This window comes from Podarcis erhardii (genome assembly GCF_964252035.2).
Source record: "Podarcis erhardii genome assembly, chromosome: 13".
NCBI lineage: Eukaryota > Metazoa > Chordata > Lepidosauria > Squamata > Lacertidae > Podarcis > Podarcis erhardii.
In genome coordinates this window covers 10,205,173-10,227,731 of record NC_138502.1, presented here as the reverse complement: position 1 = coordinate 10,227,731, position 22,559 = coordinate 10,205,173, and the positions used below count along the sequence as shown (strand labels likewise).

The 22,559-nt window shown below is 45.1% G+C and overlaps 2 protein-coding genes across 6 annotated transcripts in view; one reads left to right on the top strand and one right to left on the bottom strand.

Moving 5' to 3' along the window:
* ADCY4 (adenylate cyclase 4) overlaps window positions 1-7,892 on the top strand; it is a 72,769-nt gene extending 64,877 nt beyond the window's left edge. For all 4 annotated transcript variants that reach the window (XM_081835388.1, XM_081835389.1, XM_081835390.1 and 1 more), the window contains exons 24-26: window positions 104-218; window positions 4,060-4,184; window positions 5,605-7,892. In XM_081835388.1, coding sequence (XP_081691514.1) covers window positions 104-218; window positions 4,060-4,184; window positions 5,605-5,757 — 393 coding nt within the window. In that variant the 3' untranslated portion in view covers window positions 5,758-7,892. The remainder of the gene's footprint in view (window positions 1-103; window positions 219-4,059; window positions 4,185-5,604) is intronic.
* On the bottom strand, window positions 5,807-18,247 carry LTB4R (leukotriene B4 receptor). 2 transcript variants are annotated; one of them, XM_081835464.1, is made up of 3 exons: window positions 17,755-18,247; window positions 9,083-11,567; window positions 5,807-9,042 (listed from the first exon to the last, which is right to left on the bottom strand). In XM_081835464.1, the coding sequence occupies exon 2, from the start codon at window positions 11,532-11,534 to the stop codon at window positions 10,440-10,442; it is 1,095 nt and encodes a 364-aa protein (XP_081691590.1). In that variant the 5' UTR covers window positions 11,535-11,567; window positions 17,755-18,247; the 3' UTR covers window positions 5,807-9,042; window positions 9,083-10,439. The 2 variants fall into 2 exon arrangements, with proteins under 2 accessions (XP_081691590.1, XP_081691591.1); XM_081835465.1 differs by lacking the exon at window positions 17,755-18,247 and adding an exon at window positions 11,767-12,410.
* Window positions 18,248-22,559: the final 4,312 nt, after the last annotated feature.

Genomic DNA, 22,559 nt, shown 5'->3' with positions numbered 1-22,559 from the left:
TCAGTGAGGCTCCTCTCCTCTTAGTAATTATGGGTGGCATCTTTAATTTTGCCTTCACCTATTGACACATGTTTTTCTTTTCTTTTCCGGGTGGTCCCTGCAGGACACTGAGAGGAGCTACACCCACCTGGGGACAATGGTGGAATTTGCCATGGCTCTGGCGGCCAAGCTAGACATGATCAACAAACACTCTTTCAACAGTTTCAAGCTTCGTGTGGGTGAGTGAGACGAGTGGGAGCTGAGAAGACTCCTCTTCAAATATCACCTCAGTCAGAGGCGCCAACTTGTGAGGGAGGTTGGGGCAGGGGCAACATCGCGTTCATGGCATTGCATGTTATGTCACATGCATGACATCATGACGTCGTGTCAGGACATCGGAGGAGCCAGGGGACAGAGCAGAACATGGTAGCAGTATGCCTTCAATGGTCAGAGGTGGCTTCTCTTTCTCCCCCTTCTGCCACTGCCACCGGCTGGGGGCTGCTTTCCCCTCCTTCCGCTCTGTGGCAGGAGGAGAAGGAGTTGGCCACGGATGCCCTGCCACACACAGCTCTGCACTTGGCCCTAATTTTTTTTAACGTGGGGGACCTGACCCCCCCAAAAAATTATTCCCCCCCGAAAGGGTTGGACCCCAGGAATTTGCACCCCTGATCCCAGCCAAAAATTCAGCATGTGACAGAGACAAATTATTATGTTTGATAAATACAAACACAGTATTTTTTAATAATTATATATATATATATATATATGCACATTTATATAGCATTTAAATGCACTTATTCTTCTCTTTTATTAGTTGTTGTTGATTTATTTATCATTCACTCTCCGGTCCCAGAGAGGGTTACAGCACTGAAAACAATCTGTAACAATTTACAACCATACAATTAGGTGGCTCCTAAAAACATACACCTGCAAGCGTGGAAAGCCAGGGTAAAGAGGCATGTCTTCAGCATTCTCTGAAAGTTGTATAATGAAGGCTCCAGATGTACTGCTGTGGGGAGGGAGTTCCACATCTATGGGGCTGCCACAGAGAATGTCCTCTCCTGGGCTGCCTTGAGGATGGAGGAACTACCAACGGGGTTCCCTCTGTCAAGCTCAAAACCTAAGAGGGTCTGCAGGGAAGCAGGCAGTCTTCCAGATATTTGGGGTCCGCATCATTTAAGGGATTTAAACATCAACTCTAATACTGGGGTGAGGAACATCTGGCCCCAGGCCCATTTGTCCTGCCAGGCCATTTTGACCAAGTCACACCACTTTCCTCACACCTCTGAGGTCTGTGGCAGGTAAAGTTGTGGCTGGACCAAGAAGGGTGAATGCAGCAAAATGATTCAAAGTCCAGATTATCAGTTGACTTTTGAGGCTTCGAAGCGCCAGCAATCATCAGTGGTTAGAGAGAAACCTGCACAGGCAAAGCCCCAACCATCTGATGGGATCAGCTGTGCTAGAGGATTCCCCATCGGAAACCACCTTGTGCAACTGAGGGGGCTGCAGGAAACATTCAAAGAGCTTCCTCCAGTGCTTTGAATGCAAGCTGCTTTCTGAGAAAAGGGGAGGAGTACTAAAATCTCCCCCCCCCCCTTTCCACAGAAAGCAGTGTCCATTCAAAGCACTTCCCCCAGGGCTTAGAATGCAAGCTGTTCTTTTCTGCAGAAGGAAAAACGTTCTGCGTTTTGGAGCATTTCCCCCTCTGCTGACACTTCAAACCGATTCCTGGAACTGCTGGTCAGCTGATCAGCAACGACAAGGAGCCTCTGTGAAGATATGCTCCCAGCAACAATCAGCTCACTGGCGCAGAAAGCACATTTCTGGCAGCAGTTGCTGCGACCACCAATTGGCTGATTGGCAGCTTACAGCAACCTCCTTTCAACCGTGTCAGTCACCTGACATCATTATGGTATCAGGTGACTGAAAGGTGGGCGTTTTGCTGGCCAGGTCCAGGTCCAGTTTCCTGATCCCCGTTCTATAAGAAACTGGCTGTGTGCACAGCACTTACTGGCTTACCTCCCTTCCCCAACCCAGTGCTGCAAAGTAAAGTAATGAATAAACCGCTAAACTGTAGCACCCTGCTTGTGGTTAACGCTTAGCTGGAATGAAATATTCAACGCAGCAATAGAGAAATTAAAATAATAATTTATTTGTCAGACAAATAAATGATAGGCACAGTATATGGTTACCAAAGCTCTGCCCCATCCAGCCCTGATGGCCAGCACTTATATTTCCTCAACCCAGCCCCCTTGCTCCTCCTTTGGCTGCCTCTGTCCAATCAGCCTGGTTGAAATTCCTATTGGCTGTTTGCTAGAACCAACCATAAAAGATACACCCATTTCCTATTACCTTTTATGGGAGACAAAGAACTATATTTCCTTCTATCCATAAATGGCAGACAAGTAGCCATATATCTTACATTTGCCTCGACAAGGCACCTTAATTACCAGATCACCTTTTGCCCCTGTTGCCCCTGCATTCCAAAACAAATGGCTAAAACAAATGGCTCGTGGTATTAAATTCTATCTAAACAGAGATCTTGGGTTCACATTTTCACACACCATCAATGAAATAAGAATCTAACATTTCTTACTTTCTAAATTACATTAAGCCAACAAATCTCATACATAACATAGATAGCTTTTTAGAAGAAAAGGCTTTTGCAAAGTAAAAAAGGAACTCCATAAAAAACAGCTTCAAAAGAAGCCTCTTCAGTTTACACCCACCCTTTTCCCAGCCAGCTGCTTTTCCCATTAGCTCTTCCCAAAATTTATTGCCCTTTAACTCTCTCAGTATACCTTAAACCTTAGGAAAATATGGCTAGAGTCTAATGAGAGGCACATGGTATTATTTTCTGTTAAACAATAAATCTTACTATTTACCAACTCTTAATTAGTGTTTTTGCAGCTTGATTGTATTCTGTAATATGTAGGGTCAGTATAACATTTGCTCCCAGCCTGTAATTCCCTTTTACAACTTTGAGAAACTTGTCTCCTGCTACTGCTATAAATCAGGGGGGGCCTTGTTCAGGAGAGCAGGAAGATAAACAACTGCCAAAGTACTTAGCCAGCTGGTTTCTGCCTGGCATGAAACATACAAACATTTGCAAATATATCTTTAAGCTCATTTTAAAATACAGGCCTTGATCAGATGCCTCATTACCAGGGGTGGGTTTTGGGAAACTGCAGCCCTTTAGAAAATGGAAGGGAGGCATTCCATACACAATATGGAGGCTATAAACTGTTTTGAACATTGCTCCACAGGCCTGGTATAGCCTTCCCCCAACCAGGAGCCCTGTCTTTCTAGTTTGTGCTGATGGGAGTTGTGATTCAACATGTGGAGGACCACTACTTCCCCACTTCTGTCCAAACACCCATAAAACGATCTTAAGGATTCAAGGAGGGGAGCGTGTGGGCCTCTCCCTGAGAAGATGGGGAAAGGGCAGGATGAATAGATCAAACAGTGTTTGATTGGCTGGCACACCTGCCTGTCATTTCAGTTGTGAAGGCAATGGAGGAGTGTAAAGGCAAAGATAAAGGGACCCCTGACTTAAGTCCAGCTGTGAACGACTCTAGGGTTGCGGCGCTCATCTCATTTTGCTGGCCAAGGGAGCCGGTGTTTGTCCGCAGACAGCTTCTGGGTCATGTGGCCAACATGACTAAGCCACTTCTGGCAAACCAGAGCAGCGCACGGAAACACTGTTTACCTTCCTGCCGGAGCAGTACCTATTTATCTACTTGCATTTTGACGTGCTTTCAAACAGCTAGGTTGGCAGCAGCTGGGACCGAGCAGCGGGAGCTCACCCCGTCACGGGGATTTGAACCGCCGACCTTCTGATCTGCAAGCCTTAGACTCTGTGGTTTAGACCACAGTGCCACCCATGTCCTAGCAGATGTGTAGGGCCACACAAAAAACCAACAGATTACATTTAGCCCAGAATGACCCTCCCAGCCCTTGCTAAATTCCTACCAGCCCCCCTTAAAAATAATTAATTTATAATACTCGCTGACCATAGGTATGCAGTCTTTAATCCACTGTATATCTGTGTCCCCAACCTCTATGGTATCTTTTTTTCAGGTATAAACCATGGACCGGTTGTGGCGGGCGTGATTGGAGCCCAGAAACCCCAATATGATATTTGGGGGAACACAGTGAATGTGGCCAGCAGGATGGAGAGCACGGGAGTGCTGGGGAAGATACAGGTAGGGCTTTTAAAACACAGCCTGCGGTTTCTTATGTGGCCCCCAGCGCCACCTGAAGCTTCCCTGTGCTTCCCTTCTATCAGTATTCCTCACCTATTAAAAAAAAAAGTTTCCTCTTTCTAAGTAGTTTCTGAATGATAGTGTTTTATTTGGATGGATTGCTGGGTGGTGGGCAGCAGGGGGTGTGGGTTACTTCCTGGTTATATGGCTTGGCATAAAGGATGTTTTTCCCCTAGCTTCCTGAGAACAAACTTGTGTAGGACACTGAAGTCAGAAAGGAAATACATCCAGTTGTTTTTCAGAATAGTAGCTGGCTGTTGTCAGCCACGCAGGTGTAACAACAACAACAATTTATTTATTTATTTATACCCTGCCCACCTGTCTGGGTTTCTCCATCTGCTCTGGGTGGCTCCCAACAGAATATTAAAAACATGACAAAACATTAAACATTAAAAACTTCCTTAAACAGGGCAGTCTTCAGATGTCTTCTAAAAGTCAGATAGTTGTTCATTTCCTTGACATCTGGTGGGAGGGTGTTCCACAGGGCAGGCGCCACTACCGAGAAGGCCCTCTGCCTGGATCCCTGTAACCTTACTTCTTGCAGTGAGGGAACCGCCAGAAGGCCCTCGGCACTAGACCTCAGTGTCCTGGCAGAATGATGGGGGTGGAGACACTCATTCAGATATACTGGGCCAAGGCCATTTAGGGCTTTAAAGGTCAGCACTAACACTCTGAATTGTGCTCGGAAATGTACTCACCGGGTTCTGGGAGAAGGGGAGGTCTGGAATGTTCTCCAGTGATAATGTGTCAGCCTGCCTTTCTGGCTCTGTGTCTCCCTCTTCTTCTCCCATTATCTCTCAACTCCTCTCTTCATCTATGTCTGAGCTGACCTCAAACCACTGTTGTAAATCTACGCTGTCTCCCTCTTCTCTGGAAGGTTCAGGAGGAGGAGGGGGAGGCGGTCTCCACCATTCCTCCTCCGATGTCCACTCCCTGACACACACCTGTGTGGGAGACAGATTTGGCCCACCAGCAAATATCTGGTACCCACCCACCCCAATGAAATGAAACCTCCATATTCAAAACCAGTGTGACTTTGCATACCAGTCACTGGGAGCCAAGCAGCAGGAGAAAGGTTTGTCTTTTAGTATATGCACCTTGACTGAAGAGGTGTGAGGGGGCAACCCTGTGTCATTTCATCTCAAGCAGCCTATGGTCTTAAACATACCCTGGAATAATAACCTGTGATGGGTTAGGAATTATGACATCTAGTAGTAAAGGACTACCAATGAACAAAATAAAAAATTAGGGGAGTATTTTCGTTGTGACCATTTTTACCTAACCCAACCAAGAGCAACCAAGTTTTGACCAGATTTTTGTATTCACTTTAATGGTTTCCTCCTCTCTTCTTTCCACACAGGTCACAGAAGAAACAGCCAAGGCCTTGGAGACACTGGGTTACACTTGCTCCCTTCGTGGGGTTATAAAGGTGAAAGGCAAAGGTGAACTTCGAACATACTTTGTCTGTACAGACACGACCCGGCCTGGCCCCCAAGCACCTATGCTGAGCTGAGTTTCTGGGAACGACACTGTGACAAGCACCGGATTATTTTTTGGCGGGGGGGGGGGGGGATTCCCTGGAGACAGCTGCAGGTGCTTCTTCCAGCCACTTGGGGGGCAGCAGGAGGCTTGACTCTCTAGCACTGGATTCCCCGCAAGTCTTTGTGCTCCATGCTTGGGGTTCATGGGCTCTCACAAACTATGTGTGTCATAAATGGAGTGGCTGTCGGAGGAAGATTGAACCCTGGGAGCTGGGGAAAGACCCCCAAGGACACCCCACACATGTAAAACTACTGTGAGCTGGAGAAAGTTGCTCAAGTACATTTGCCCCTTTTGAAAAACAAACAAAACCAAAACCCTACCTCTGCAATCAATGACCAATACACCTCCATGTTTTCCTGCTGTGACAAAGACAGACCTTGCTGTTGACTCACCTAGAACTCTTTAAGGGCACCTCAAATGGCCAAGTAGGGCTTTATCCCACTTCACAGAAGGAAGACAGCAACTCCGCAATCAAGTCCCCAAACCTTATTTGAGGAACCTTCAGTCCAGCTGCTTGATCTAAACCAGTGGTCTAAGGAACACCTTCAACCCTCCTTTAGCAAGGCTGCTAAACTAAACTAAGCTCAGCTCAGCTCCCAAGCCCCAAACATGGTGTCCAGTCATTTTATGATGGTGCTTAATCCCCACCCAGTCTGTTAAACAGGGGCCAATCACAGTGTGGCTTCTTGAAACCATGGGGTTTGGCAGGGTTGGGAGATGTCTGAACAGGCATGTCCTGTATCAGCACTGGGGAGCTTTCATCCTAGGGGACTAATCAGACCCGCCAGACCTCCCCATTTGGCCTGAGAGGCTGTTTCAGCCAAGCTGGACACAGACTGGCAGATGGCTGTCCAAACAGGCATACCTTAAACGAACAGAGAGGGAAGTAATTTGGGGAAACTGGGGGGATACAGCTAGGACTATGGTCCCACTACTGGGTTGTAGTCGTCTATTGTAGACAAAGGGTGAGGCTGGTTGAGCATTGCCCCCATCACTCATCTGGTTCCTTTAGGTTGTCACACAAGAAACCATTATTTCCCCAGTTTCTTTCTAGGCCAGTTTCTCTTCTGTCCTGCCCTGCCCTCTTCCTCTCCTGATTGTGGCATGTGTCTTTACCCTCCTTTTCACGTGCAGGTGCTGCAGGGTTTGAAACCAACGTCATGCCGGGGAACAGCTTCCCCCTTTTCATTCAAGGACTGGATTCTCACCCGTGGTCAGTTTTGATTTTTGTGGGAAGGGAGAAGAGAGCATACAGTACACAGTTTAAGGCCTTAGACCCGAGACCTGGGACACAGCTGTTGCCAAATAGCTCAGAGGGGGCCTAATTCAGCTCTCCTCTCCAGTTACTTTACTAGTTAATGAGTCGACACTTCGACCATGCTATCTGCCAAATGGGAACCCTTTATAGTATGCACCGCATCTCACACATTGCTCTAGTGTCGCACTGGAATCAGCATGTGTGAATCAGGTGGGGATACGTCTTGTCCACAGGCCAGAAGTTGCCCTTCAGGTCTCTCCATCCAGCCCTTGGGGCTTTCCTTGGGCCACACCCCTCTGTCCAGGCCACACCCCTCACTGGTCCTGCTCCACACCTTTGAATGCTTTTGCCTGGCTGGAATATGCCATTGAACTGTGACCAGGTCTCTTGCTTCCTGCATAGAGGAAGGAGAGATTTGGGGGATAAAGGGAATTTAGAGTGCTGTATAAGGGCAAGAGTCTCACCCATTGCTCCACTCTCTTTTGCTCCTGGCCCTGCCCACCACTGGTAGGTGCCCCTCCAATGAAGGTTACCCACAAAGTAACATGCTCCTCAAGCTGCGAAACATCCACACCCCCTGTGTGAATCCTATTCCCCAGGATCTGACCAAAACCAGAATTTCTTGCAAGTCCAAAGGCATGGCTGAAAATCCTCTGTGAAGTTGCAAGCGATTGTGGGCTGGACTTCCAAAATCCAGTGATGACTCGTCAGGCCATCAGGTGCCTTTTCAAGAGATGAGCTGCTCCCTTTCTGCTTGCAAGGAGGAAGAGGTGCAAGTGGAATCAGAGCCGACCTATTTAAATTATTGCATAAATAAACAGCGTGGTATATATCTTATTTGTAAATAACGGTGTCTCTTAAGTGTTTCTTTTGTTGACTTTGTTCTGCTCTTTTAAAAGAAAAAAGAAAACACTGACACTTTCAAAGTTCTAAACTTTTGTTCTGGTGTTAATTTTTGATCCTGCCTGCCACTACTGAATTCCCAAACAGTAGGGCCGGAAAATTTTAGAGTACGGTGAGATACTCTGAACATTCTAAGAGGAAAGTCTGCTGGAGTAGAGCAGAGCCATAGCTAGGTGATCTTGCATCCCTGGCAGAACGGTCTAGATTGTGCCCGCTAGCCACAGACAAATTAGCTCTTCTTTCTGCCTCTCCTCTAACTCCCCCCTCCATCCATTCAATTCCTTACACACTTCACCTTGTAATGAATTCTTTCACAGAAAATCCAATGCTTAATTATATTTCTTAGCCGGTTTTGCGCACCCCCCTGCCTGTGCCCCTGGTTGGGGGCCTTCTTCACCACCCCCTAGTTACGGCCCTGGGGTGGAGTCTTCCTTGCCACTGAGAGGGCTGGAAAGGGCTTGACTTTTCCAAGACTCAATTGCCACCTTTTCAATGTAGGTATCACATTTTTGTGAAATTGTCCTAGTTGTAGCACAGGTTTTTGTTGCACGTACCTTTCTTTCAATAAGGGATAGATGAGAAATTTGTTCATTCCATGCATTTAAGTGAACTGACCTCCACCTTACCTCACAGGCTAATAATATGGATATACAAATACTTATTTGTCAGAATTTGCACCTCTCCAAATTTTGTGACACAGATAGCAAAAAGCCCACCAAAACATGTTTTAAAATACATATTTTATAATAAAATGTGTTCAACAGTGTGTACATTGAGATAAAATATGTATTTAAATATGTATTTTTTTTATATAATCATATTTAAGTGTGTATTCAAATACAGATTTCTATACAGACTGGTTGCTTTTTTTAATGCCGATTGATGCAGATGCAGCATAGAAAGGATTTATGAACTAGCACATGCAAAACTGAAAACAGACTCGAAATTAATGGTTCCATCCATCCCTATTTCAAAGGGATGGAGGGCTGCTTGTGAGTGTCCCTGCTTTCATTCTAGAAATCCACTCTCTGGTGATCTGCAATCTATAACCTCCCCAGATGCCAGCAATTCCCAAAAGCCTTGTGATATCCTCAGCTAGGCTTTCCTCTAAATGTGCAAAGCAGAAGTGGCTCACCAGGTGGAACTATGCATATTCTGGGCAGGTGCATCACTGTTGCTTATGAGGAAGGAAAACGGGGAGGAAGTGAGACAGTCGGGGCCGGGCAAACTCCCTCCTAGTCCCCTGATTTCGCCTTATATACAACAAATACAGTCACATAGGACTCCCTCTCCGTGGTACAATGGGAAAACTGGTTTTCCTAATGGTCTTGAGTATTTGCTGGGGCTGCTATACACCCGATGTTTCGCAGACATAGCTGGGATTTGTCTTTAAAAAATGGGTGAAATTTTCACAAAGCAGCTGAAATGTACGGGGAAACAACTTTTCTGTCCAAATTTTCACTTTTGGAAATATGGCAAGTTTGAAATAATGTGAAGTCTCCATCGGATGTACTGCACTGATTCTTTTGTACCTCTGTTATGCCTATTGAATTGATGATTTAAGAAAAGCTTTTATTGAAGTAAATCAAACAAACCTAATTTTTATTCAGCGTAGACTCACTGGAATTAATGAATATGACTAATTTAGGTCCATTAATTTTAATGGGTCTGCTCTTAGTAAAGCTTAGTTAATACTACCCACAAATACATCTTTTCACCTTTCACTGCTAAGGTAAGCTTGACCCTCCATATACCCACTGAAATCATAAATTCTAAAGCACCCTGAGGATGAGATAGAAAAACTGAAGCATATTTTGTGAGGTAAGAACAACTTTTAAAAGATTGGAGGCCAGGTTTCAGCATGCGCAAAGAGAGAGGAAGTGCCAATACAGCAATTCGGGTTTGTGACCAATTTGAGTCATATTCAGAGTAGACTCATTGAAATAAATGAGCATGGCTAATTAAGGCACCTTCGTTTCAGTCGGTCTACTCTAACTTAGAGTACAGCTACAACCCCTAGATGCTTAGGTGGGCTAATGTGGTATGTGAGACACTCCATATGTTCAATGCCCTCTCTTTGGCTACCTGTAGACCTTGCTTTTTAACCAAACAGTGTCCATTTATGGTGCCTAAATGTTTGTACTGAATAATAAAAAAGCCCTATGTAGTTTCTGTAATGCATTTTCAGTTAGGGCGTCACAGTTTTGAGTTGCTGGGCACGCAATATTTTGAGGAAGCTGGTTGCTAGGCCTGAGAGCGAGCGCTTTGAGGGGAATCTCAATACGACAGCTGTGTGCCTCCAAATGAAATCTTCATGCCACACAGCAGATTACAGATGTGTGGGACCTGCGTATCTCAGATAAAGGGTAACGGGGGGGGGGGGAGGGATGGAAAGAGGGGCCATTTCTAGCACGCAATATGAAACCACGATGGGTCAGACAATCCATTTGTGCATGCACAGAATCCACGCCACTCCACAAAACAGTAGGCTTTCAAGGTGACTTGAGAGGTTTAAAAGTATCTTCATGTTCTCGAGATGATCCATTCTCCACTGGGTTAGTAGACATGGTCATAGACTCGGGACTCACATTATTTAAGGTGGCTAACTTGGCGTCTGCCTGGTACTGATGGTCCCGGCTGGTACCACGCCTGTAGCTGGACACTTCTGAGGCAGTTCCTTCAAAGAGTTTGGCCATGAATCCGAAGCCGGCTGACCGAATGAAAGAGCTGCCGCTGAAGGCGTAAAGGATGGGGTTGACGCTACTGCTGAAGAAGGCAAGAGCCACCAAGGTTGGCCTAGCCATCTTAGCGGCCTTTTTGACATTTTCAGAGCCACTCCACACAGCAGCCACATCCAGAAGGTTCACCGTGTGATAAGGGAGCCAGAAAATAGCAAAGGCCAGCACGATAAGTCCAATGAGGTGGTTTGTACGGCGTTTCCGACGGAAACGGGTCTCCTTCAGCCGTAGGCCGATGGTTCCGTAGCTGTAGAGCACGGCAACAAAAGGCACCACAAACCCAGTGATGGTTTCGAAGAGATTGTGGAAGATCAAATGATTGGTTGTGGGATGAAGGATTAAACAAATATACCTATTTTCCCAAAAAATCACCTTTCTGTAGAAAAGTACAGGGATGGCCAAGAAAACAGCAGCCACCCAAATTGCCAAAACCAGAAGCCATGTGGTACGTTTGGTGCGTATCTTCTGTGAGATGAAGGGCTTGGAGATAGCTAAGCAGCGGTCCAAGCTCATGAGGGCGATGAGAAACACGCTGCCGTACATGCTGACCCCACAGATGTAATGGCAGGCTTTGCAGACCGCCTCGCCAAGTTCCCAGTTCCCAGCGCTTAGAAACCGCAGGAATACGGGCGCCGTGAGCAGCACTGCCAAGTCAGCTATGGCCAGGTGAAGGATGAGGAGGCACGTGACTGTACGCTTGCGGACAACACAGCCTGCGCTCCAGACCACAAAAGCATTGCCAGGGAAGCCCAGAATGAAGGCAAGAGAGAGCACAGTTAGGCCAACTGCCGCGCCTGGCAAGGGCGATAGCGCTGATGTTGCATTCTGGGTGATGTTGGAAGCGCTCATGGTCCTCTTGGGTGGCAGACAGCAGTGGAGGAACTGTGTAGGGAAGAAGAAGGGAGAGAAACATCAGCAGAATTTTATGACTGCGGGCACACATTTTATTCTCAAGTCAAACTTGGACCAAAGCTTGATTAGCATTTTTCCAATGCATTCTATCCCATCAAGCAGCTTTGAGACTATTTTTCCTTTCGTGCAAAGCGGCTGCTAAGTGTAATCATGCACATGCTAGTGTTACCAGACAAAAGTCTGTTTTCCTCGGTTCCCAAAGCTGGTTAAGGAGGCACAATGAGTGGAAAGGTTCGAGTCTTTCTTGCTGTAGCGATAGTGGCCCAGTTTGGTTTGCTGTCCAAAAAGACTGAGCAAAACAACACTCGAGGCAGAAAACATTTCTACAGGGTTGCAGAGCATGACCGCACCCATGCCTGATCCCCCCCCCAATGCCTCCCAAGCTTGCTCTTGACGGCAGGTGCTAATTGCTGATAAGCTAAAAGGCTTGCCTGAAGCCCTATCTGATTTGGTTGTGGCTCTCTACTTGCAGAGCATTGCTTTTAATATGAACTTTCAGCTTGCTGATGGGCAGAACTGGTGGTGTTTGGGCTGGAACCTGAGAAGTTAGCCCGCTCGATAGAGCCAGACCACTGGGTTCACCCAACCTGGTGGTGTGCACACTGACCAGGAGCTCTCCATACTTCAGAGCTAGGATATTTAAACAGGAGCTTCCTTGAGGTTTTTTAGCCCTGTTTAGGGAATCTTTTAATGTTTAATAGACTATTGTATTTTAATATTCTGTTGGAAGCCACCCAGAGTGGCTGGGGAAACCCAGCCAGATGGGCGGGGTATAAATAATAAATAATTATTATTATTATTATTATTATTATTATTATTATTATTATTATTATTATATTCTTCCAACATGGGACCAGTCAGGGGGGCATTCTGCTAGCTCTCTTGCAGATGCTCCTGTTGCTTGCTGCCTCCCCTTAAGCTGTTTCACTCTTTGATACTGACTTCTCCATCACATGTTCATACAGAGTTCCCAGGGAAGGGGAGTTGTCTCCTTATTCTCTGGGTGTTAGCAGGCTAATCAGAGTAGCCAAGGAGGCACCTGCTTCACCTGCTGCCAGCCAGCCAAGCCCAGGAGGCCAGGGACTTGTGGGATGGAGGCTTGATGCTGTCCAGTGGGGTGTTGCTAGAGTGACGGATTAGGACCTGGGAAACGAGGTGTTCAAATCCCTGCTGAGCAGGGACAGCCGAAGATATTTTGGCACCTAAGACAGACCACAAAATGCAAATTCCCTTCCTGCCAGGGATGAAGGTGTGAGTGAAGTTGTACAATAGGATCAAGCGGGGAACAAAAATCTATATTGGGATCTGCTGCCGCCTGAGGCGGTTGTTTCACCTTGCCTCATGGGTGGGCCGGAGCTGTTCCTCAGGCATGAAGCTCACTGGGTGTGACTTAAGGTTGGTCACCACCCCTAATTCACAGGGTCATTGTATTAAATGGTGGGGAGGGAAGAACCATGGATATTACCTTGAGCTCCTTGAAGAAAAGGTGGGATAGAAACGTAATGCATAGAAATAAATAAGTAATAGAATGGCCCGTTGATCTGCTCTTTCTGTTATACTTGGAGCACAAAACTCTTAAGCCATTGAGCTTCGCTTCAAGGGGGCAGGCTTCAAATCTAGCAGAGCGAAATATTTCGTGATTGCTGCCCCCATCCTGCAGCAATGGGCTTCCATAGAGGATGTGCCACCTGAATCGACAGTGACGTCTGATGCTCCCTTCGACTAAAAGAACAAAGACTTCTAGTTTCTTTAAAGCCCATGAAGCAACTTCCTTGCAGTTCTTACATAAATGGTGAGGCAACTGTTTTGCGATGGGAGAAAGGGGGAAGTTTGTGTGTATGCACAGGAGTGCATAGGGGTGTGTTTGTGCATGCCCCTCTACCAAGACTCTTCATGGAGAGGAGCTCCATCGTTTCCCATTTCCCTTTCTGTATTTGCCCTGCAACATTGGAGCAAAAACGTTGCATCAGTGGTGCCTTTTCCTCTTGGAAGATAAAAACAGCTGGGGGTGGATCTTGTTGGGTATAGGTAACCCATAGATAAAAGATTAAGTTCAAACAACCATTCTGGTCAGTGCTAGAACCTCAGTAGGTGTGTGTCTCTCTCTCTGTGTACAGACAGATAAATACAATAGACATAGATATAGATTGCATATCTATGTATCACATTTGTATCACATTTGATTTGCACCATAATGTTTTTTTGTTTTTTTTTTTTTTGCTCATAGTACTGATGTTCCAACAAATATGTTGGGTTTACTTTGATAAGGTAAAGGTAAAAGACTCCTGGACAGTTAAGTTCAGTCAAAGGCGACTATGGGGTTGCAGCGCTCATCTCGCTTTTAGGCCAAGGGAGCCAGAGTTTGTCCACAGACAGCTTTCCGGGTCATGTGGCCAGCATGACTAAGCCGCTTCTGGCACAACGGGACACCATGACAGAAACCAGAGTACACAGAAACACCATTTACCTTCCTGCCTCAGCGGTATCTATTTATCTAGTAGCACTGGTGCACTTTCGAACTGCTAGGTTGGCAGTAGCTGGAACAGAGCAACAGGAGCTCACCACGTTTGCAGGGATTCGAACCGCCGAGCTTCTGATCGGCAAGCCCAAGAAGCTCAGTGGTTTAAATCACAGTGCCACCTGCATCCCTGGATAAGGGCTCCATGAGACATAGCATGAGACAAACACATTCAGACAAATACAAGGCATTATCAGAGCCCAAGGCTCAATGAGGGTTTGAAGCAAGATTGGTGCGGTGTGTGTCTGGGAAGGATGTGTGGCCTAGAGGGGTGTATTTGGGCCCAATGCCTGAGGTTGCCCACCCAGGAGAAGCGTAGCGTACACCAAACACCTGTAGCAGAACTCAAAAACTGGTTGAATGCTGTTTCTGTCCCAATGCTCTGTGAGTCAAGACTGCTCTCTAGCTGTTTGCTGGCAGGAAAATTGTAGTATTCATGGCATGTAAATTCCCTGGGGTTATGGTATGCCACGTCATGTGGTTCTTGTCACATCCGTTCTTCTTTCTCCAGAATGTGTGGGCTTTGTGGTTTCTCCATGCAAGAACCAAAAATTCAGGGCATCGTCCCTCACCCCCAAACGATACCTGTCAAAGCTGAAATTGAATCAGGTTATTGTCACCTAGAACCTGCTTTTAGAAAGGCTAAGCCTTGCCGGCCCTGTGACAAGAGTGCGCTAAGCATACACAAATGGCCTTTGCCATCTCCTATTTAACACATGGGAGTACTTCTGATGTTTATTCCTTGAAAATGTTGGACTTTAAGTGAGGTGAGGTCAGACTAGCAATAATATTGATGGTCAGTTCCATGTAATTATTACTACTACTACAGGCAAAGGGCCTTCTTGGTAGTAGTGCCTGCCCTGTGGAACACCCTTCCATCAGATGTCCAGAGAATGAACAACTATCAGACGTTTAGAAGACATTTGAAGGCAACCCTGTTTAGGGAAGCTTTTAATGTTTGCTGTTTTATTGTGTTCTGTTGGGAGCCGCCTATAGTGGCTGGGGAAACCCAGCCAGTTGGGTGGGGTATAAATAATAAATTAATATTAAATTATTATATTATTAAAAAGAAAAGAAAAGTAGCCTCTGAATTAAAAGCAGCCTCTTCAATTAAAAGTGGAGGGTTGAGAGTTAGTAGACTTCCTTTTTACCCTGGCTTTTGACAGCTGAGATGTGTATATTTCAGGACCCACCCTATTTTTGTCACTATAAGTTGTTTTAATTGTTGTTAGCCCTCTCTGGGACCTTAGGGTGGAGGGGAAATATAATAAAAACACAAACACAAACAAACAAATACAGTCTAGGGATGGGAGCATGCGATTTCACCCATTTAGGAGTACAGGGATGTGACTTTAGTAGCATGCCAAATCCTCTCCAAGGACTGGCCTGAGAGGAAGACAACAAGAAAAATGGGTGAAGACAGAGAGCTGCTGTGTCTAGTTCTGGCGAATTAAGGAAGAGGTAGACAAATTGGAATAGCTTCAAAGGAGGGCAATGAAGATGGTCAGTGGTATGGAAATAAAGTTCTCTGAGTTAAGGGTGACAGAACTGAGCTTATTTAGCCTGGAGGAGGGAAGACTAAGCGGGGAGAGAACGGTACTCCAGATCCCTGAGGGTCTAGGGATGAAAGGGAAATTCAGTTTGGTTCACATTTAAATCTGAATTCATCAAATTGGCACTTTCTGAAATAATACGCAAAACACAGCCAACCTTCAGAATTCTCACTTATACAAAATGCACCATGCAGTTCTCCAACCAAAGTACGTTGGGGGGGGGGGGAGCATGGAGAAGAATGAATATATTAATGAAAACAAGATACAAAAGTGCATCAGGAGAATTTGCTTGCAAACATGAGCACATTAGTCAAAACTGCATACAAACATGCTTATTAGATAGAAATTCACACTAAAATGCTGGAGAATTTTCACAAGGATTTAGTAAAAGGAAATAGTTAGCAAATTTGAGGGGGGGGGGTTGGGGGGGGACCCTGAGAATCTGACAGATCTTTCCACCTGTGCGAAGGAGAGGTTGTTCTCTGATAATGCAAGAGGCTGGAGCTGGATTGTCATGTGCTTAAAGTTTCAGGAGGATAGATATCAGTTGAACATTAGGAGAAACCTCTTAATGGCTTAGGGGGGTGATGAGTGAACATGCAAATTTTTGTTTCTCCCAGTTTCTCTTTTTTTCAGTCTTAAGGTCACTTCTCCACATTTCCTTATCAGTTTACAATATATATTTTTATCCTCCTGCAAAATTTTCAGCATTCCTGTCTGAATTTTTCAATCTTGCTTAATATTCACATTTTTGCAAAGCAAATTCCCCCAATATGTGTTGGGTTCATGAATATGGGCATATTTTATCCTAGCACATACACCGAAGCAAACATTCTGTGGCTGAATAATGACCTTGCTAAATCTGAAGAGGTGTGAATTATGGAGGATGACTGTGTTTCAGTCTGCATATTGTTTCGGAAAATGCAAATTATGTAAGTTTCACTTTAAATGGAAACAAATGAATTTCTCCACCATCCCATCTCATAGGCATGTGTCAGTGGTCAAATCCACACCATCCATGTAAAACACATGGACTCCTGGGAACTGTAGCTTTGGCCTCATACAAAGCTACAATTCCCAGCACCCTTAACAAACTACAGTTCCCAGGATTCAAGGTGTGTGTGTGTGAAATCATGCGCTTTAAATGTATGGATGCAACCCAGTGTTTGTTGGGGTTAGGATATATAGGACTGAAGCCACAGTACAGATTAGTCAATTCATTAAACCACAGATTAAGCCACTGAAAATAGTGAAAAAACCCACAGCAATTAAATTTTAAATATTTTGGTCAGATACATTTTGGTCCAACTAAGCAGCAGATGAATTTGTTAAAATTATGGTTCATTAATTTTCCAGGTGGTGAAAACAACTGGGGGGGGGGCCAAAAATCTAGCATGCTCGTCCCCACAACCCCTCACCCAAATCACTATTTTATTTAAGGCAATGTAAGGGGGGGGGGCTGAAAAAGGACTAAGGAGAACTATTCTAGTGAGTTGTGGTAAAGTGTTTCAGATCCCTACATAGCCATGGGTGACTATAGCTCTTTGTCTCAGCAGGCTGTCCTACCACACAGGGTTGTTGTAGAGATAAGGATGGGAGACTATCTTGCACACACCCTTTGTGCACTTGGAGAAAAGGTGGAATATACAGTCTAACCAACCAACCAACCAACCAATAATAACATGCACGCCAGACATGGTCAAAGGAACCCTTCATTTTTTGTCATGGCTTCACATCTTCCAGAACTGCACCTGCCATTGAGAAAGGTCCCTGTAAATTCCCACTGCAGCGATTCTGCCTGGCTTAAGTTATGCCCTGTTAAGGATGCCTCCTGCTTTTCACTCTGATTGTTGTCCCATTACAGGGACACCAAAGGAAACACTGCCTTATACGAAATCAGACAATCTAGCTCAGTCGGCTCTCCACTGACTTGCAGCCTCTTTCCAGGGTTTTTGGGGACAGGGGAGTCTCTCCTATTCCTACCTAGAAATTCCAATGGATTGAACATGGGACTTTGTGCATGCAATGCAGCTCCTCTGCCATTGACCTACAGTCCTTCTCCAAAGAACCCGCCAGCCCCTCTTACCCTTTCGGACTTTGAAATCTCTCTGTCTGCCACCGACTTCTCCAGCCGTCTGTGCCCCGAGGCTCGTCTCGTTTCTATATTTGCATATCACCACTTGCGGAGGTGGTGAATGTGGGTCTCTTTGTTTGTTGCCTCGCTTTCTTTCTTAATGACTTCCACGGACCCCCCAAGAGGAAGTGAACTGACAAGTTTCACAAGAGTTGAGTAAGTGATAGGAGGAAACGGTTCTGGCGATGGGGTTAGCTACCGGGCCGGAAAGGTGAAGAAGTGAGGGGGATGGAGGTAGAGCCACCGGTTTCATTCCTCCTGCAAAAGAACGGGCTCGCAATCTTAGATCCAGCTTTGTGACTAGAGAATCAAGCAGCCTCAGTCATATAGTGTGCATTTCACCAACTTCAGCTGTGGCTATTTCTGGGCAGGAGTAGCCTGGCCACAATGATCCACATTCTGGTAGCCTCCAGGTTAGATGACTGCAGTGTGATCTGCATGAGGCTGCCCTTGATGATGATGATGATGATGATATTATTATTATTATTATTATTATTATTATTATTATTATTATTATTATTATTAATACCCCACCCATCTGGCTGGGTTCCCCCCGCCACTCTAGGCGGCTCCCAAAAGAACACGATAAAACAGCAAACATTAAAAACTTCCCTAAACAGGGCTGCCTTCAGATGTCTTCTAAAAGTCAGATAGTTGTTTATTTCCTTGACATCTGATGGGAGGGCATTCCAAAAGGAGGGTGCCACTACTGAGAAGGCCCTCTGCCTGGTTCCCTGTAACCTCACTTCTCGTAGGGAGGGAACCTCCAGAAGGCCCTCGGCGCTGGATCTCATATTATTTGTCTCACTATCTGCTGTGGAAAAAATACATCAGCTACATAATTATTTGTGTCAGTTACTTTGTCATTACATTATTCTGCCGAATTCATTACAACACAAACACAATGCAAATTTTGGGAGTAATCAATTATGTATCATTTGCAGACTGAAATCAACAGCAGCAAGTGCTGATTGTATTCAGTATGTTGGTTTCTGTTCTGGATTTGGGATGAATAAGAAAACCTTGGCAGTTTCTGCTCATGTTTCTGTTTTCATCAGATTTCTCTGGCATTGCTATGCTTAGGGCAGCAAAGAATAGTTTTGGGTCAGCCCTGCAAATCTGGATAGCACCAATGAATTGTAGAACAGAATACAGTGCTCCAAATAAAATAGCGCTTTCCAACGTCACTTACACTAAAACGTGCTAAAAATTTGTGACAAAACAGACACAGCATTAGGCATTGAGGAGAAGTTATTGGTTGACAATGTTGCTTATCAGTTGCTAACATACCTGAGTCAGATAAGATAAAATGTTTCCAGAGCGGTCTGATTAAAAAGGGCACAGTTAGCGAGCCGTTGTGCAAAACATGCTAGGCAAGTGCAGGAAATAAACAGCAGCCAATATAAGGCATGCTAAATTGCAGAAGTGTCAAAACAATAGGTTTCTTAAGCACAGCAGCTGGTACAAAGAGTCTGGGAGTTTCCAAATCTAACACATTCTTGAGGGTAGGGCCTTTTAAAGCAACCAGGCCTCTTAGCAGGGGCTCCAGTTACCTAGACTGATCCTCCCCATCTTGCCAGGTGGGGTTGATGGGAGTTGCAGTTCAAAGCATCTCGAGGGCACTAGGTTGGCAAAGGAGGTACCAGTAATATCCCTATTTCTAATGAAGATAGCAGAGCAAATTTGCTTCGGCTTCTCACCGTGACATTAGCAATTGAAGAACAGGGGCTATTAGGTGCAAAGTCTCTCTGCCTGTGTTTTGTGAACGCTGTATGGAAAAGCACACGAAACTGACCTTTGAAGAATTTGTAAGTAAACCAGTTTTTAACTTCCCAAACGTGTGGTCTTTTTCTCTGCTAGGGGAAGAGGGGAGTTTTGGCAGGAACTTAGATGGGCATATTTTAAAGATCTAATGGCCTATATTTCCACACTATGCTGTGCTGCATGTTTTGTGATTTAAAATCTCTGCTGGGGTTCTCCCACCTGGATTTGGCATAGTTTTTCCTTGCCACCAACACCTTTAAGTATGTATTATATTCCAGATTACTATGAAGTGCAAACTAGATGTGATGTCTTGTTTTTTACTGATTTAGTTTTGAAAAATAGCTACTTGGGGTCTAAAATTGATCAACATGGGGTGTGTGGCTTTTCCCTTACCATTCCAATCAGATGCACCACAACCCAGCTGTTTTTCTCCTTCCAGAGGAAAAAGCACCCCTTATCCAATACTTTTGCCTCCATTGTGAAGGACAAATTAAAAAGAAAGAAAGAAAGAAAGAAAGAAAGAAAGAAAGAAAGAGTAATGCACTCCTCTCCAAGCAGAAACTTGTAATATGAAGTCCCTTGGTAGAGCCAGATGTTGGCGGCAGTGGGGGCACACTGAAAATCTTTGTATGGGGGGGAATTCTAAATCTTCCAGTTAAAGGCACAGCTACAAAGCTAAGCAGAAGAGCCTGGCATCTCTTGGATCTGGCAGGGTGGAAGGCACAGAGGCCCCCAATAGGTGGGGCCAGAGTCCATGACAGGCAGGGCCAAGTAATTCCAGTTCTGCCCACATCCTCCTCTCTATGGGCTTCTATCATGACAACAGTGGGATTAAGGAAGAGGAAGTTGACAACCAGTCAAGAAAGCAGGCAGGTGAGGGCCGGCTGAGGGCAGTTTGATGTTGGTGGTGCAGCCAACATATAGCTAAAATAATATGAAGTCTGTGCCTCACACCAACTTCTCTTTCTCATTCCACTGCAGTCCCTACAGGTTCTAGCAGTGTTACGGGACACGGGTACACCTGTGTGTGTGTGATTTTGTCAGTTTCTTTCCATGCCCCGGATGTGGAAACGGTTCCCTTTGCAAATTCCTGCCTGTGAGGCAATACATGTATATATTTAGGCCACCCAGATTGTTTCAACGGTGTGAATCTAATTCCTCTTTTTGTCACACAAGCCTTTAGGCAATAAAGATTAGGAAACATTGTCCCTAGAATGACCCAACCTTGAAATCCCTTTGCTGCTTGCAGCAACCCAACCCGTTGTCCCTCCAGACGCTTCTACTACAGCTCCCCCTGGTGTTGTGTCGGGTCTCTGCCAACAAATACCTGACTCACGGCTGACTCATTTCCTGTTCCCTTGACAAGAACTCTTGGCAAAAAATCGAATTTTGTTGTGATCCAAGCAGGTTTATTATTGCCTGTGGAGAATTCTCCTGCTTTCAAGTGACACCAGAATCTGAGAGCCAGACTACAGAAGGCCTTTGAAATCAATGATGGGATCTGCTGACATTTTCATCTTTAGCTTAAAGATGCTCGTGTAATTAGGCAATTTTAGACTCTGGATCAGGGCTAGAGTCAGCACATGGTACCTTAGGGCAGCTGCTGGGGGTCCATTTTTGAGGAAGCTTCAACCCTAACTCTTAAGATGGACCTCAACTGAAACTTTTTTGTGGTGCTCTGATCAGTGCTGGATGGAGGACTCTAGATGCCATTATAATCCCCCATAGTTTCTCGTGTGGAATCTGAGGACAGTGGAAATCTGCCCAGAGTGGCATTATATCAGAGGTTTTGTGAGAATTCATGGTGGGTACTAGACCAAGGTCTTGGTGATGCTCAGAGCACTAGGACACACTAATAGAAGAGAAGGCCCACAAGAGTGCCCTGAAGAATGTAAGAAGAGCTCATTTAGTCTATCGTCTATTTTATTGCACTTATATCTCACCTTATCTTAAAGGAGCTCAACGTGGTACACATGTTTCTCCCTTTCCACATTTAATCCCTGAGACAACACTTTGGGGTAGGTTAAGCTGTGAGGCAGTCACTGGCCCAAGGTCACCCAGTGAGCTCTGTGGCTGAGTGGGACTTTGAATCCGTCTTCCAGGCCCAAGTACTCTAACCATCACACCACACCGACTCTGTTATTTTTTAAAACAAACAAACAAACAAACAAACAAACACAAATTTGATTTGAGTTTACAAAGAGAAATACAAAGATACAAATATTCTTTTTTGGGGGGGGGGGTTAAAACTAAAACATGAATCCAGAGGCATAAACGAGAAAGAGAAGAGAGAGGGGTGAAAAGAGAGAGAAAAAGAGATAAAGAAAAAGGAATTAAAAGAGAGAAAGAGAAAGAAAGAGAGAAAGTGTGTGGGGGGGGGGGAGTTAAGAAGCTTAAATAATTTTTGATTCTAAGTTTTGATGGCTGTAATAATGGAATACTGAATGGTTTAGTTTATATAAAATATGCAGGGATTTATGCAAAATGAACCATGGAAAGAGAAGAAGGGGATTCATTGATATTTTAAGGTTGTTTCAATGAATATTCTAAAATGTAAAACAGAAAATGTAATAAAAATCATGGGAGGAGGGGAAATAACTTTCGATTCTTCATCTGTCCACTATATATAAACATTATTCATGGATAGCTCAGTTGGTAGAGGATGTAAGTCCTAATCTTAGAATCATGGGTTCAAGTCCCATGTTGGGCCAGCTGTACTTGAGGGATGATTCCAACAGATTCCACACGAGAAACGCTTATGTCCCTGTGGAGATGGCAGTACCGAATCGGTGGCGCATGCCCTTCTGGCTTGCACTCTTTATAAAGACTTGAAGAATGAGATTATCCCTTCTCTTTTATTGTCCATTCTGGGTCGCCCAACCACTGCCACAGTGTACTTTCTCTTGGCAGATCATTATGAGCAGGTGACAGCAAAGGCTGCAAGGTTTTTAGCTGGGGCCATCAGAATAAGATCCACCATTTGACTATTGATT

What these genes read in the sequence shown, in the direction of transcription:
- LTB4R (XM_081835464.1), bottom strand. Translation starts at nt 11,534, where the DNA reads ATGAGCGCTTCCAACATCACCCAGAATGCAACATCAGCGCTATCGCCC.